The sequence below is a fragment of the Tauraco erythrolophus genome, chromosome 5, assembly GCF_009769465.1.
Source record: "Tauraco erythrolophus isolate bTauEry1 chromosome 5, bTauEry1.pri, whole genome shotgun sequence".
NCBI lineage: Eukaryota > Metazoa > Chordata > Aves > Musophagiformes > Musophagidae > Tauraco > Tauraco erythrolophus.
In genome coordinates this window covers 14910851-14925450 of record NC_141469.1, presented here as the reverse complement: position 1 = coordinate 14925450, position 14600 = coordinate 14910851, and the positions used below count along the sequence as shown (strand labels likewise).

The following is a 14600-nucleotide window of genomic DNA, read 5'->3' as shown; positions in this document are numbered from 1 at the left end:
CAGAAGCGTGCAGTAAGCAGCTTATCCAACCCGTACTCAAGTGAATTCGCTTCCCAAGCACATTGCCAGAGCGACCCCCTCCACCTTCATAAATACAATGTCAACGTTTGGAAAGGTGCCAGGAGTAAAACATTTGTTTACTGCAGGCAGGAAGAGCTACCTATGATTCAGACATTAGGAAGTGACAGGAAGGACTAAATTATGCAATTTAAAAGTAGGAAAATAAACACAAAATAGTTGCGATGGGAGGAAGGAGGAGGAGGAAAGGACATGAGAGAGAAGTTTCAGATCTACTCTCTCACTTCTGCAGGGCTGAAGCGATCATCGCAGCAGGAGGCTCCCATAAGATTTATTCACCTTTTAACCCTCATCCTAGAGCCCCTGGCCAGGGACTTTCCTCCTTAGCACTGAGTAAGAAACATCTGTCCAGCTCAGTGTCCCAGTTGGAAAGGCCAGATCACGGTCTTCCCTATTCCCTATCCTGTTTAAGCAGACAGAGATTTCAGAGAGGAGCACTCCATCCGCCCTCCTTTTAAACAACAGCTACCAGAAGCAAAGGATCCAAAGGCAGACAGAAAGAAGGCTCATTTTCCAGCCAGCTAAGGGAGGTAGGAACATACTTCAGCTCTGTCGGATGCTGGTTGCGGAGATAGATAGGAAAACCTCTTCCCGTAAGCAGAAAGCAGAAGCAGCCCAATGGGAATAGTGCTGCCTTCCCAGCAGTTGTTGGAAGCAAATCGAGCATCTCCGCAGTGTTGCTTAACGACTTTGCGCCTCCCCTCCACAGCTCGTTAGATCGACTCTCAGCAGTACATATCTAGCAAAAGTTTTAAGTTTGTTAAGTTGCAGAAATAGTCCACCTAATTAACATGCCCATTCGAGGCTAAAATAGCAAACTAAAATAGTTTGAAGCTAAAATAGAGGCTAAAATAGAAGATTTCACAGTCAGTTGTGGCTGCACTGTAAGAAAACACCACCAAAGAACACTATCAAATTTATGTAATGGTGATGGTGCCTCCCTTTTATAATCAGTAAAGATCTTTCTGTCACTCTCTTTTATAAATTAGACAATAAATTTCTGCTCTTTTTCTTCTTTTCCTGGAGCTGCAGAGATTCACAGATAAATAGAGACATTAGGTCAAGGAAAAATTCAAAGGAATATGAATTAACTTAGCACTGAAATACACAAAATAGCACAAAACTCTGTAGTTACTTGTCTGTCCTGGGATAAAACTACCCTAGGATGAAACCAGGGTTAAGTTTCCCGATTTACACTAATGAGTCATTCGAATGCTACTCCTCACTTTTTATCTTCACTCCCCTGTCCCATTTCTCCTTCTCCCTCCCCAAAACTCCAGAAAGGAAAAACAGGTTTTATCTTAGTAATGATTGACTCCTAAGCACATAGAAGTGTCTTCTGTCTGCCGATAGACCTTTAGTAGCGAAGAGTAACTTGAATTATTTTTCATCGTGCTGACAAGCTTATGCAATTTAACTTCATTTGTGCACGCAGACAACTCTATTAGGTAGGTCATAACTAAGAGTGTGACATGACCTCAGCTTTGAGCTTTAAGGGCATTATTTCACACTGAGTAACGAGTCATTAGACTGCAAAACTTCTTCACATAGCATGATGCGAATAATTTCAACAATAATTGTATAGAAACAGTACATGGGAATGCATTAGAACATGCAAGATTCAGGAAGATACCTACTCTTGCACTTCTTAAAGTTATAAGGTATAACAGTAAGTGTAATCTCCAACAGGAAAAGAATTTTGTAAACAAAAGTTTTTCTAATGCCACCATGAAAACATCACGGACTATAACACATAATTGAAAGACAGAAACATTTCTTTAAAGAGCACTACAAGAAATCACGGAATTACATAACAAGTGATATATTCAAAAGGGGTAACTTTTTGTCAGTTTGTGGCTTAAACCTCAAATCAAGTTCATATAGATCACTACTTTCTAGGAAAGCAGATTTGCCAGATGGGATCACACCCATAGCCTACCTCTGACACTTCCAGCACGTCAGCAGAACTAGGAAAAGATTAGATTGCATAGGTGAACAAAAGGAACTGGTTACAACTTGAAATTTTTTTAAGTCTCCTCTTGTCACATCCCAGACCTCCAAGCGCTCACACTTACACCTAGGGGATTCTCTCCAAGCTCCCTGGAATCTCCTGCATTCCTGACATGGACACTGCATGGCAGAGCACTCCACTGCCTTGTCTGTCCTGGGAAACTCCAGCCTCTTCTGTTTCAAACCACACTCCACACCTTCCCCTCCTCATCCCCTTCCCTTTTTTTAAAAGAAATTAAACTACGCAAGGACAAATTGCCAATTCATGTCAAGTCCATGCATTACTTGGACATCCTCTCTTTCTTCTAAAAAGAACACAATACTAATCCTTAAAATAACCACTAGAAGCATCAGATAAATTATCCCCACCATCTCTTGCCTAATATCTTCCTTACTTTTCAGTGTTTGCTGGGAAGGGGCAGACTTGCTATCAGTATTTCACCATATTTTTAAGGATTATAAATACTTTTTTTTTTTTAAATCATAACTGCTAGATTCTATATATGGACTTTGGAGTTGATCAAGATTAATGACTTGCTCACATGCTCTACATCAATTGGTTTCAAAAAGTAGTCCTTCCAAAGTATCAATCCTCCCCTGCACCATCCCAAAACCAGGCACAGCTTCTCAACTACATCTGATCCTACTTAGGAATCTACATGGAAACACAAACGTCAGAAAACTGTAAAAGAAACATGCATTAAGTGTGAACGGGAACATTTGTCTAGCACATTACGTGACTCAGTGCAGTTATTCTTCATACAAAGGGAAAATGACAAACTGACACACTATTTTCAGAATTGCTTCTTTTTTTATAAACGAGTATCACCCCGTTTGGAAACTTAAAATCCATTTTTCATCTGATAACATGTGTGCATTTACCCTTTTAATAACTCTCCCAAACAGACTAACTCTTGTGTGTTGATTGCATCAAAGGTCTATTTGAAGGCAGGGTTATTAACTGTGTTTGAATGGCTTCCTGTATTCTTATCCCATACCCCAAATCTAATCCTGCCAACTCCTACTGTCAGCAATAAACACCTACAGAAGGTTTATTTTGTTTTTAAATCCCAAGCTCCAGACAACATAGAAAAATAAACCAATGTTGCTCTATTTTTGTGTTGTTTTTCCCTTTTTCCCCTTCTCTTTTGAGGCAGAAATACTGAAGAGCCTGGCGATAGCTGTAATCCCAGAGAGAGGAACGTGCCAGCCAGCACCACTGAAACCCATCGCATTCCTCCCGGGGTGGAGACAGGCTTACCCAGGAGGAAGGCAGGCAGCAGATCTGCCATCACCCTGCCCCAAGGCTGGCTGTGCTGGAAAGTGGGTGGAGAAGTCCATTTAGTTTGTGACAGCCACTATCTCCAATGCCACCAAAGGTTTATCTGGCTTTGTTTTCACTTATAAAGCAGCAAGACAACCCACACGTGACCAGCCAGCCAGCTGGAAAACTCTTGTGTGAGGAAAGAGGCAAAGAGACAAGGTTGCTTTTCTCCTGCTAGGCAAGGTCATCCCAATACTCTGCCGTCGACCCTGGCCACTCGGTACAGCCACAGGCTTTGCCTGCACATAGGCCTGCATCGAGATTCCTCATCCAAGCTAGCCAGCATGTGGTAGAAGACAAAAATTACCTCCTTCCTAAAGGCAGAGAAGGCAAAGCTTTCTTCTGGCTTCCTAAAAATTATCAGAGAAAAGAACAAGCACAGCTCCTGAAAAAGTATTCTGTTTTTTGTTTGTTTTTTTTTTTTTTTTAAAAAACATATCACTGTCAATAAATTGCTGTACACAATAAGAAGGAGTCAAACCTTTTCATTTAATTCAGTTCTTGATGTGGGGCCTAAACTTAGCTGTCCAGAAGTGACAAGCTGGTATGCTAACTTGGCACAGTCTCCTAGCAGAAGTATCACCTCTGTTTCACAGTACATTTTTACACAGAATTATTTGTATTATTATGTACAGATATTATGTATAATAATACACAGGCATGTGGACATAACTGCCTGATGATTTTTAATTACATGTTGTTACACCACCAGTTCCAAGAGAGACAACTGTCATGGTGTCATTTACCCCAAATAACTGCCATTTACCTAAAAAAAAAAAAAAAAAAGGGAAGAAAAATGTATCACCATAGCCTCAGGGAGTTTAATCCTCAAGTTGAAATTTTGGTGCATAAAATGCAATTAAACATCTTCCTTCTCCTCAGTCAAAAAAAAAAAAAAAAAAGAGATGATGGTTAGAGAGTTCAACAGTTAATTCAGGCTCTTTAATCTCAAGGAAAGTTACCTTATAAACATTTTCCTACTGGACATTGTTAAGGAGATAGTCGGATACTACATAATGTAGGATTATTTTTTACAACTAAAAGTTGTGTGGCATGTTCCAAAAAAATCTTCAAAAGCTAATCATGAGAAACAAAACTTTTGTCAATAGCTGGAAGCAAGATCAAATACAGCATAAAAAAACAGACTACATAACCTTTTGTTGGAAGCCAGGGTTGTGGGGTTTTTGTTTTTAGTTTTTTTCAAAAATACAAGTAGAATATTGCACTGAGCAGTATTTACAAAGCTAACACTATTTGTACAACTATGAACACTTTTCCTAAAATAAACAAGTCAGAGAATTCATGAAAGGGGAACCGCAACAGTCTAATCAAGAATTGATAAAAGGAGGAATTGAGAATAAACAATACTTTATTTTTAGTCTGGAGATGGCATAATCCCTTTCCCGCCACTCCCCCCCCCCCCCACCCCCCCACCCCCCCCAAAAAAAGGAAAATGTAGTACTGCCTTAGAAATACTTGTTTGTACATATGAGGAGCTGAATTCACATTAGAGGCCCTAAACAGCAGCAAATTACGTTGGACTAACAATATTCACCTGTACCTACCACACACCTGCCTTGACAAGATTACCCCTTTCTGTTGGATCTTCCTGCCTGCCTTGCTCAAGTAATTTTCATGACATAAGGTCTGTCCCTCCTAAGGAAACACTGCAATTAAATTGCAACAGTTGAAATTGCTTCTGTTGGCAATAAAATGATTAGTCATTAAAGCATGGAAAATTTTAAGGTCATGTTGAAAAAGTCTCAAGAAGTCACTGTAACACTACAAAAGAAGTTGGGATGAAAACAGCAAGAAGGTGTATCTTTGCTTTATGTTTATTTTCCCTACATCAATACAAATCTTGCACCTCATCAGTTGTACTCCTGGTCTTGATCTGATCTTAATATTGTTTGGTGACATCTATTTTTAGACTACAAAAAGGTGATAGCGAGACTAAAGACGTACGAGACAGCTCTGGCATGGATATCTACAATACACAAAATCAATCTCTCCCTTGAAATTACTACATTATCAATCACTGATGGTCATTTTACATTTTGCGAAGACCTCTATCAATGCCAAGAACCAAATTTAATAGGAAATAAATGTGTTCTAAATGTCTGTAAGAGATCACATTTTATTCTGATCATCTGTTCCAAGTAATGTCAAAAAAGACAAAAAAAATCCATGCCTGAAATTTCCAAATCATCATTCCAAGATTTTTAAAGTTTAAAGAGAAAGAGGAGGACACTGGAAACAATTTTATGTCTGTCACTTTCCTCTTTCTAAATAATGGATTGTTAAACACCAAAAAAAAAATGAATGAAAATGGAAGGATTATCTTTTAACTGAAAGAGTGAGCTGGCCAACTAAAGGCCTCCAGAATCGATGCTCATTTTGACAGTCAAGGCCTATATTATTTATTTTTTTAAGCTAAACTGTCCAATAAAAACATTCTTCTCCCAATATATCCAATTCCCATTTATTTCACATGGCTGCTTTGGACTTAAGATTGACTGAGAGGCACGCAAAACAAGGTCATCCACATATAACTGGAAGTTAAATTCATGGCATTTCGTTATTTCCTCTGGTTAGCACCTATGTTGCTTACAGAGAATGTTCAATGCTGCAAGACTTTGCACATACATGGAGGAGCAGCTACCTCTTCCTCCCCCTGCTCCATTAGTTCTTCATTGAGTTGCACTCCCCTGTGATTAGCTGCTCCAAATCTTATTAACACACCTACCACAAGATAGAAGCATAGTGAAAAGAGTACCCATAAGCTGCTATACATCCAACTGAGAACGATCCTCAACATCATAAGAAGTCAGAATTTGACTATTTCCTCATCTCTCAGCTATTATGGTCCCAAATTAAGGGTTACAATTTAACAGCTGTTAAGAAAAATCATTCACATCAAGAAACATCTTTAGAATATCTGACTTATTTCGTATGACCAGCAGTTCATGGGCACTTCAAAAGGAACGGGACAATTTCTGTTTTCTGTTACTTGAGTCTCTGACTTTCCTACTTATATCAAGAAAAGAAACGTTTAAGTAGTTTAAGTAGTTTAGGTACTGTCTGACCATCCAAGCTCAGAAGCATTCAAATTAACAGCGTATATCAGTGTGGTATAAGCTACATAAAAAAAAGAATAACTAGCAGAAGAGACTTATCTTACTTAGTACATGTATATTAGACTTCTTAATCTGTTTTCTATACTGTCGCCTGCTCTCACCCTCTGAAACCGTCCACTAGTAATTAATTCTGAGCATACACCATAGGTCAAGCACTGACAGTGCTGTAGCTTTGGCAGCAAAGTCAACACCAGTTGCTAATGTCCTGTCAAAGATGATAAATACGTGTACGATGAGTTCCGTGCTCCTCAAGTGAGACTTACACCCAAGTAAGCAGCTTAAGAGGTAGGTATACCCCCAAAGTCATAACAGAGGATTTCGGTATCTTCGGTCAGCATACAAAAAGACACAGCTTCCTTCTATAACCAACAAAAGCATTATGTTTAGTCATGCTTTTAAATTCGTGGTTTAGGGCTTACTAATCCATGTTTAAAAATATCAAAAGGCAAAATACTGGTTCCTGCACTGTGCACAGCAGAAGGGAAGGGACAGAATTCCTTCCAGAAGGAAGGGTTTCTGCATGAACACTGATTCCCACAAGGTCTCCTGAAGCAGCACAAGCACAATCAAGTTCAGAATATTAAAACATTACTTGATTACACTCATCTGTCTTAACTTGACCCAGCTCTACAGGGACAGCACTAAATGATGTCAAACAAGCTCATCTTGGTGTGGTTTTTTTTTTTTTCTGTAAACCAACTGGCCACTTAAAATTTGCTCACTACACTCATGCAAGATCACAAAAAAAAAAAAAGCTTCAATACTAAGAGGTGCCTTCCAGAAAAAGAGCTTTCGTCAGGCACTGCAGCTTTTACCAGATTACAATTATTCTGCTGAATAAAACATTTCTTAACACCATTACATATCTTAGCACATTTAAGTATTACTCAAGACCAAAGAGGCACCTATGTGACTAGTGCCAAAGAGCAACTGCCAAACAGAACCACAAAAAAATATTCCACTTCTATTACTTTTGTATCTATACCGTCCTAGCCTATAGTTCAAACATCGATAACTAGCTTAATAGTCTGGCACACTTGTCATGGCCATCTACAACTGAGAACATTAGGAGTAGTAAGATGATGCTATACGTGGCCTTCTCTGAATTATATCACTGCTCCTTATGTCCTGGTGAGATCAAGCCTATTTCTCATCTTTTAAACTCTTTGTTTTTAAATAATTAAACACACAATCAGTAGGAATAGTCAAATAACCACAGGATTTTTAGTAATAATTACATCAAAATGAAGGTTTCCTAATTTACTTTCGAAATCATCTTATGAACTCCCGTAAGTACAGGGAAGCCTATCAGATACAGAATTACCCAAAAAAGTGTTTTCTCCTTTCCCAATATAGTTTGTGGAAATTTTTTTTGATGAAGTTTTACCTTTTATCAAACAAAATGTATTTCACTTTAAGTGGAACATGTTAGAATACTGAGAATTATTATATTGCATCAGTAGACTTTCCATAAACCAGTTCCATAAACCAACTGTTAACACTAAAATCCTGATTTTAAGCACAATTCAGTTGTCACACTGCACCCTAGCCACCACCCAGATGAAAGCGTAGTAGCTCTAGCAGAGAATTTAGAAGACTTAATCCCATTCCCTCAAGCTTTTCTCCCTCTCTTTACCAAGGACAGCTGTGTTTGAATATCCGGTGGTTTCTTAGCATAATGGCAGTAAAAAATCCTCCATGCTGCTACCACAAAGAATCAGCTATTTTAACTGGCACGTGCACAGCAGAACTGCAACGTAGCAGAAAACCACGAAGCCAAGGTTTACTATCACTTTTTAAAGGACAGATGGAGAGAAAGGGGCCTTCCTATTACATCTTTAAAAATAAGGGGACCAGAGCAGAAAAAGTAGAGTGGGTTAAGGTGGGGGAGCAAATGTTAGCAAAGTTAGAGGCAACAGAACAAGTGAGGAAAGAAAACAATACGGAGGGTAGCAGAAGCTGTGAAATTTAGCAGTCCTCCATCCCTACACACAAATAAGTTCTTTCATATATTCATGCAACCACTGCATAGGCTGTAGAGACCTGTGCAAGATTTAGTCTCAGCTCCCTTCCCAGGGGAACCAGTCTATCCCAGCAAACAAACCGTTTGGAATATCAGCTCCAGGAACCAACCCCAGGTGCCAACAGTTATCAGAAAGTTACTTCCATACCAAAAATGCATGAACAAGAAATGAAAATAAAACTCCTTTTAAGGGGGGAAAAGACATCCACAGCATTAAGGCATATATTCAAGGAAATCTGATTTTTCCACCTGCAGGACAGGGTTGGTTTTTTTTTTTTTTTCTTTTTTTAGTCTCATAATGACTGTAAGCTAGCTTTAATATCATGTCCAACTGTTTCAAACTAAAAATTGAAGTCCCTGTGAAACATATGTCTATGTACGAGCTTCAAAGTGCTCCTTTTCACCCTTCCTAAGAACTGAAACCATATTTAACTGCAATTTCAGACTTTTTATCTCCCTTCCCAGATGGTAACCTGGATTTGCCCCAACACTTGCATGCAAAAGCTAATAGAGCGTGAAGTTACAATTTTCCATATATATATGTGAAAAGCACGCGCTGCCGAAAAACAGTTTCCTATTGAAATCACTTTCCCATCTTTTCGTCTGGTGCAGCCTCTTGAAATATCACCAGCATAAAATACTGCTTTAAAAAACACAGCTCTCCTGTGCCTAAGCATAGAATTACAGAGAGCATAAGCCGACACTTCAATCAGTGCACTCAGTTAAAGTTCATCGTCTTAAGTACGTCAACTTCTCGTTTGCTTGAAGATGGCGATCATGATGTCAAGGTCACTTTTAGGTCTTTGAAGTGAGTATGAGCCTTTAGCCTACAACTGATCAGGCACTACAGACAAGCAGGAGGAATTTCACTCCCAAGTCCTCTTTTAAATCGTACCTTTCTTTTATACAAGCAGAAAACAGTCCAAAACAACGAGCAAGATTTAAACTTATGACCTCATGGCCTACAGAGTACGCAGATGCTAAACCAAGTCACGCTCACATAAGCTTGCCGTACTGTCATTCCGATCAAAAAGCAGATCCCCTTTTCAAAGGGAAATTAAGGAATTAACTTCTTTAGGACAGGGAGACACTTGACCAAAGCTGTAGTCCAGGGTTTTCCCCTCAAAGGTTCTGATGTTATTCCAGCATGGCAGTGAAGCTATAAATACACTGAAAGGGCAGTTAAGTGGAAGAAAGCTTGTACATTTAGGGACTGATTTATGGTACTGGTTTAGGAGGGGAAACTCTCGCTTACAACTTCTGTCCATGAACAGACAGCATAACTGTACGTGATTTAGAGTTTGCGCAGGAAACTCATTCAAACTTCAAAAACATTAATACTGCTCTTGATTCCTACATATTGGTAAAGCAGCATTCTGTGAATATACACACATCCAGGGAGGATTGGCCAGAAATACCGCCCGTGTCCCACTCGGCAGCCCTGCCATGACCCATCAGGACGTTCTCTTCACAAGTCTGATCCTCCATCCTTTGCACGAACAGGATTTTTGCCATTGGGAACCAGAGAACAGGCTATCCCACATATTTTGATTTCTGAGAGAGTCTCCTTTCACCAATTTCCTGGCATTTCAAAAAAAAGTTCACAACAGTAACAGTTCTTCAAGAAGTGGTTGTTAATCGCTAACAGGTGAAAATAACACGGTCACATCAAGACCCACATTCACAGATTCTCAAACGAATTTCAAGGTTTAGCTGCTTAAAAAAAAAAAATAACAAAGCAAAAGCAAACCACTGATAACTGCAAGGGCCATTTCTATTTAATCACCACCTCACAGGCTAAATGAAAACTAAAAAAAGAATAGGAGGGGGAAAAAAAAATAAAAAAAGAAGAAGGCCTAACATTTTGTACCGATTACACAGATGCCGTGCAACGACCGGGGTGCCAAGGGGAAAGGGCTCAGCAGAGATGACTCCTGGCATCACCCATCCCTCCTACGTGACCCGACGGCGTCTCGGCCGGCCCCAGCGCCCAGCGGCACCGCTGCTGCCCTGTCACGAAATCTGCCCTCTCAGCAAACGCGCTCCATTTTCCTGCGAACTCGGTGTCAGCTCCGCTGCAGCCCCTGCCGAGGCGCTCACTGCTGAGCGACGGCAGCCTCAACTTCGAGGAAGAAAAAGGCACTTTTCTTGCAACTCCTTCCCCTTCCCCCGCTTTTCCCCAGTCCCAAGGGCAACCCGCCCCCCCGCCCCGGCCCCAGCGGGGAGGGCTCCCGGGGCATCCCCGGCTCCCGCCGTCTCCGGGCCAACAGCTCAGGCTGCTCTCCCGCCAGGAGCCACTCTCGGCCCGCCGCACCGAGCAGTTACGGGGCGCCCCCCGCCCTCCCCTTCCATCAGGCACCAGCAGCGGGACGGCAAGTGTTTACGTTCAAAAATACATCTATACTGAGCCCGGATCCAAAGGGAAAACGGAAAAACTCCGCCCCTCTCCCGACTCCCTCAGAAAGGCGATAAAAGCAGGGCAGAAACATCTGACCGCCCGGCGCCCCTTTTTTAAGGGCAGAGAAAGAAAAAAAATAAAATAGAAAGGAAAAAGAAAAAAAAAAAAAAAAGCGGAGAGAGGAGGAAAATAAAGGGTCAGAAAGCCCCGCGGGACATACCAGGCAGCAGTCCCGGCCGAAAGGGGAAAGCGGCCGGGAGGGCGGCTCGTCCGCGGCGCCGCCGCCGCCGGGCCCTGCCGGGAGGGACCGCGCGGGGAGGCCGGGCCGGGCCGGAGCGGGAGGCGAGCGGGGATCCCCGCCGGGGGAGAAGCGGGAGAGGGAAGAGGAGCGCGGACCGCGAGTGGGAGAGGGCACTCACGTAGCGTTTCAACTTCTTCTCCGGTGGGGACTTTCGGAGCCAGCCCGAGCAGACCACCTCCCCGCCGCTCATGGCTGGGCCGCCTGCCCGCCGGGGCAGCCCTTCTCCTCCTTCTCCGGCAGCAGCGGCGCCCGGGCCGGGCTGGGCCGAGGGAGCCCCGAGACGCGGCGGCGGCACCGCGCCCGCTCCGGCCTCCCGGGGCTGCGGGGCGAGGGAAGGGGAGGGACGGGGGAGCGGGGTGTGTGTGCCTGTCTCTCACGCGCAACAACCGGCCGGAGCGGCGAGCGGGGCTGAGGCGGGAGGTTCCCCCCCTTCCTCCTCCTCCTCCTCGCCGCCGCCGAGTCACACGAACATCGGGAGAGACGACAGGGGCGGCCGCCGCCCCGCCGCAACTTCAGCTCCGGCGTCCCAGGGAAGGATCCAGCCGCCGCCCCGCGTCGCTGGCACCGCCCCCCGCTCCGCCGGGACCCTCCCGCCGGGGAAGGGCCGCGGGGGGCTTCCCCTCCCCTCGCCCCGCCGCCGGGCCGAGCTCAGCGCCGGCCGCCGCGGCTGCCCGGGCTCGCTCCTTCCCCTTCCTCCTCCCCCTGCGCTGGGAGGAGGGAATCGGCCGGCGCTCCTGCCTCCTTCACCTCCGGGGGCAGGGAAGGCGGGGGGCGGGGGGGGAGCGGCTGCGCCTGGGTCTCGCCCCGGGGCTGAAGCTGGGGCTGGGGCCGCGTCCTCTCCCTCCCGGCGCGCGTGGGAGGGGTTTTCACGGTATGGTATTCACGGCGTCGAGTCTCCCCCCCCGGCCCGCCCCCAGCCCACTTTTCTCCACAGAGCCGGCGGCCCCGGCCAGCCCGACGGCGGCACCTCCCCACCCCGCCTGCCCCCGCCCTCAGCGCCGGCCTCCGCGCCGCCCCGAGCGGAGGAGCCACGGCGCGGCGGCTCCCCCTGAAACTCCGCCGGAGCCTTTTCAAACAACAAGGGCCGGGAGGGAGAGGGGAGGGGACGGCGCTTCCCAGAGGGATCCTGGGAGCTGTAGTCGGCGGGCGGCGGGGACTGCGGCGGCGCGGCCGTCAGGGGGGCGCGGGGCGGGGAGGGGAGGGGACGGCCCCGCCGGTCGCCGGCGGAAAGGAAAGGGCGTGAGGGAGCGAGCCTCACCCGCCGGCCCAAACCCTCCCGGCGGGGAACGGGTTCGGTGTGTTTTCTGCTCTGAAGGACGGGACTGGGAAGCGGGTGGCGGTTTGAATAACAAGTATTAAAATCGCAGCTGAAGTGGCGATTCCTTGAAACCCACCGCAAAATCGTTCATTGGATATGGGGCGGGGGGGGGGGGGGGGGGAAGGAATCTTCCAAAAAACAACCCAAAAAGCCCTATAAAAACTGCATTATAAAGCACTCGGAGAAAGTAAACGCCTCTTAGCGAGTCTGAAACTGTCTCGGGGGAAAAAAAAATGTTAAAAAGTTGTTATGTTAGCGCAGAAGGACGATATGCCAGGTGCGGTCCTTCCCGGAGCCGGTCCCCGGGACCGGGGCGTGATGGCGCTTCCCCGGCAAGAAGCTGCAGTGAGGGGCCGGCCGGTGACAGCCAGGATGGATTCATTAGGGTGAAAGCGTCGGAAGGATTTTAAATCTCCCCTGGAACAACCAGCGCCCACCCGCATGGGTGCAGATCCCCCTCCCACCCTGAGCCCCTCCGCACTGTTCCCTACCAAAAACTCACCCCCCCCCCCCAAAAAAAAAAAAAAAAAGAAATAAAAAATAATAACCAAGTTTCGCCTGCGCGTGCCTGCTTATGGATCTCCGGGATTTCGGGTATTACTAAGTGGCGTGTCGGTGGGCTCCGAGGCTGGCCCCAGCTGCGCTCGCCTGGGAAAGAGCCGCAGCCCCCGGAGCCGGGCGGTAGCGGGGCTGCCCCCGAGCGGGTCCCACCGGCTGCGGTGGCACATCCCGGGGGCGAGGCGGGCGCCGCCTCCGCTCCTGCTGCCGGGAGGCGGCGGGGATCGCCCTCAGCCGGCACACCGCCGCTGGCACCCCGGGCTGGGCAGCGGCCGATGCCCTTTCTCACACCTTCCATGCTCCCCTTTTCCCTCCTGGCTGAGGGGCCAGCGGTGAGCCCCTCGGGGCAGGGCATTCCGGTCTGTCTACACAGAGATAAATACCACCCCTCCATAAAAAAATAAAAAAAAAACAAACAACAAACTAAAAAAAACCCCACAACACCGCAAAAAAAGAGAGTGGCAATCCTAAACGCTGTTCATTTAAAAGGGAAAGACCGAACTCATCCAATATCTCCACTGTTGGTGCTCTCTCTCGCTTCCACTCTGGCAGAAAAGATCTTCAAATAAATAAATATATATATATTTATTATTTTATTTTTTTGCAAATTACTTAACTGTAGGCTTCTGGCGTGGAACCGCTGTGGTGGTGGTTAGCACCGGTGCTCTTCCACTGCAGAGAAATAGTCCCCCTAGTGTGCCGTCGTTGAAGGGAGCGCTGCGATGCTGAGATTTATCAAGGTATATTGCATTAAAGACTTATAAAGCAGCGGTTGTAGCATTTTAACAGCGGCATTTATAGAAATAACAGGAAAAATAAAAGTGAAAGCTTAGAGACGTTAGAATCAGTGCATCAATTTCACTATAAACCTTTTCACAATCATTTCCATTAATTCTTGAAGTGTTATGACAGGTAAAGCACTATTAAGCACTAAAAGAAAGATCATCAAAGAACAAGATGTTTTGCCAAAAACATCTGAAAAAAGAAAAACAGTGAATGTTGACCTTTATCAATGCTAGAAGTGCATACATCCTAGCATCCAAACCATCCTCACGTACATTTCTGCACATCATCATTTCAGATGCCTCAGTAGAGGTCTTGGAAAGTGCAAAAAAAATATTTGATGCATGCAGTTGAAAAACCTGAACTGAAATTGTACCGTTAGGTTTAGATTTCAAGTTGAGTTTCAGTATAGCTCTTTTGTTTAAACCACTAGTGTCCTTGTTTAAGAATCTCAACATTTGAGATTATTCAAGTGTCAAATAATTGTCAAAAATTTCCAGTTTCCTTTAGCAACTGGAGACAGTTTAGTTTCATCAGATCAAGAACATGTAGAATCAGTGTGAACTTACAAAAAATGCCATTGGCATTAGGGTGTTGTAGCATGATCATAGAATCATAGAATCATAGAATCATAGAATCATAGAACGGTTTGGGTTGGAAGGGACCTTCA

The 14600-nt window shown here is 45.0% G+C and overlaps 1 protein-coding gene across 3 annotated transcripts in view; it reads right to left on the bottom strand.

Annotated features, from left to right (window-relative positions):
- GAB1 (GRB2 associated binding protein 1) overlaps positions 1-11461 on the bottom strand; it is a 97951-nt gene extending 86490 nt beyond the window's left edge. For all 3 annotated transcript variants that reach the window (XM_086611990.1, XM_086611991.1, XM_086611992.1), the window contains exon 1: positions 11390-11461. In XM_086611990.1, the coding sequence (XP_086468116.1) occupies positions 11390-11461 (72 nt within the window). The remainder of the gene's footprint in view (positions 1-11389) is intronic.
- Positions 11462-14600: the final 3139 nt, after the last annotated feature.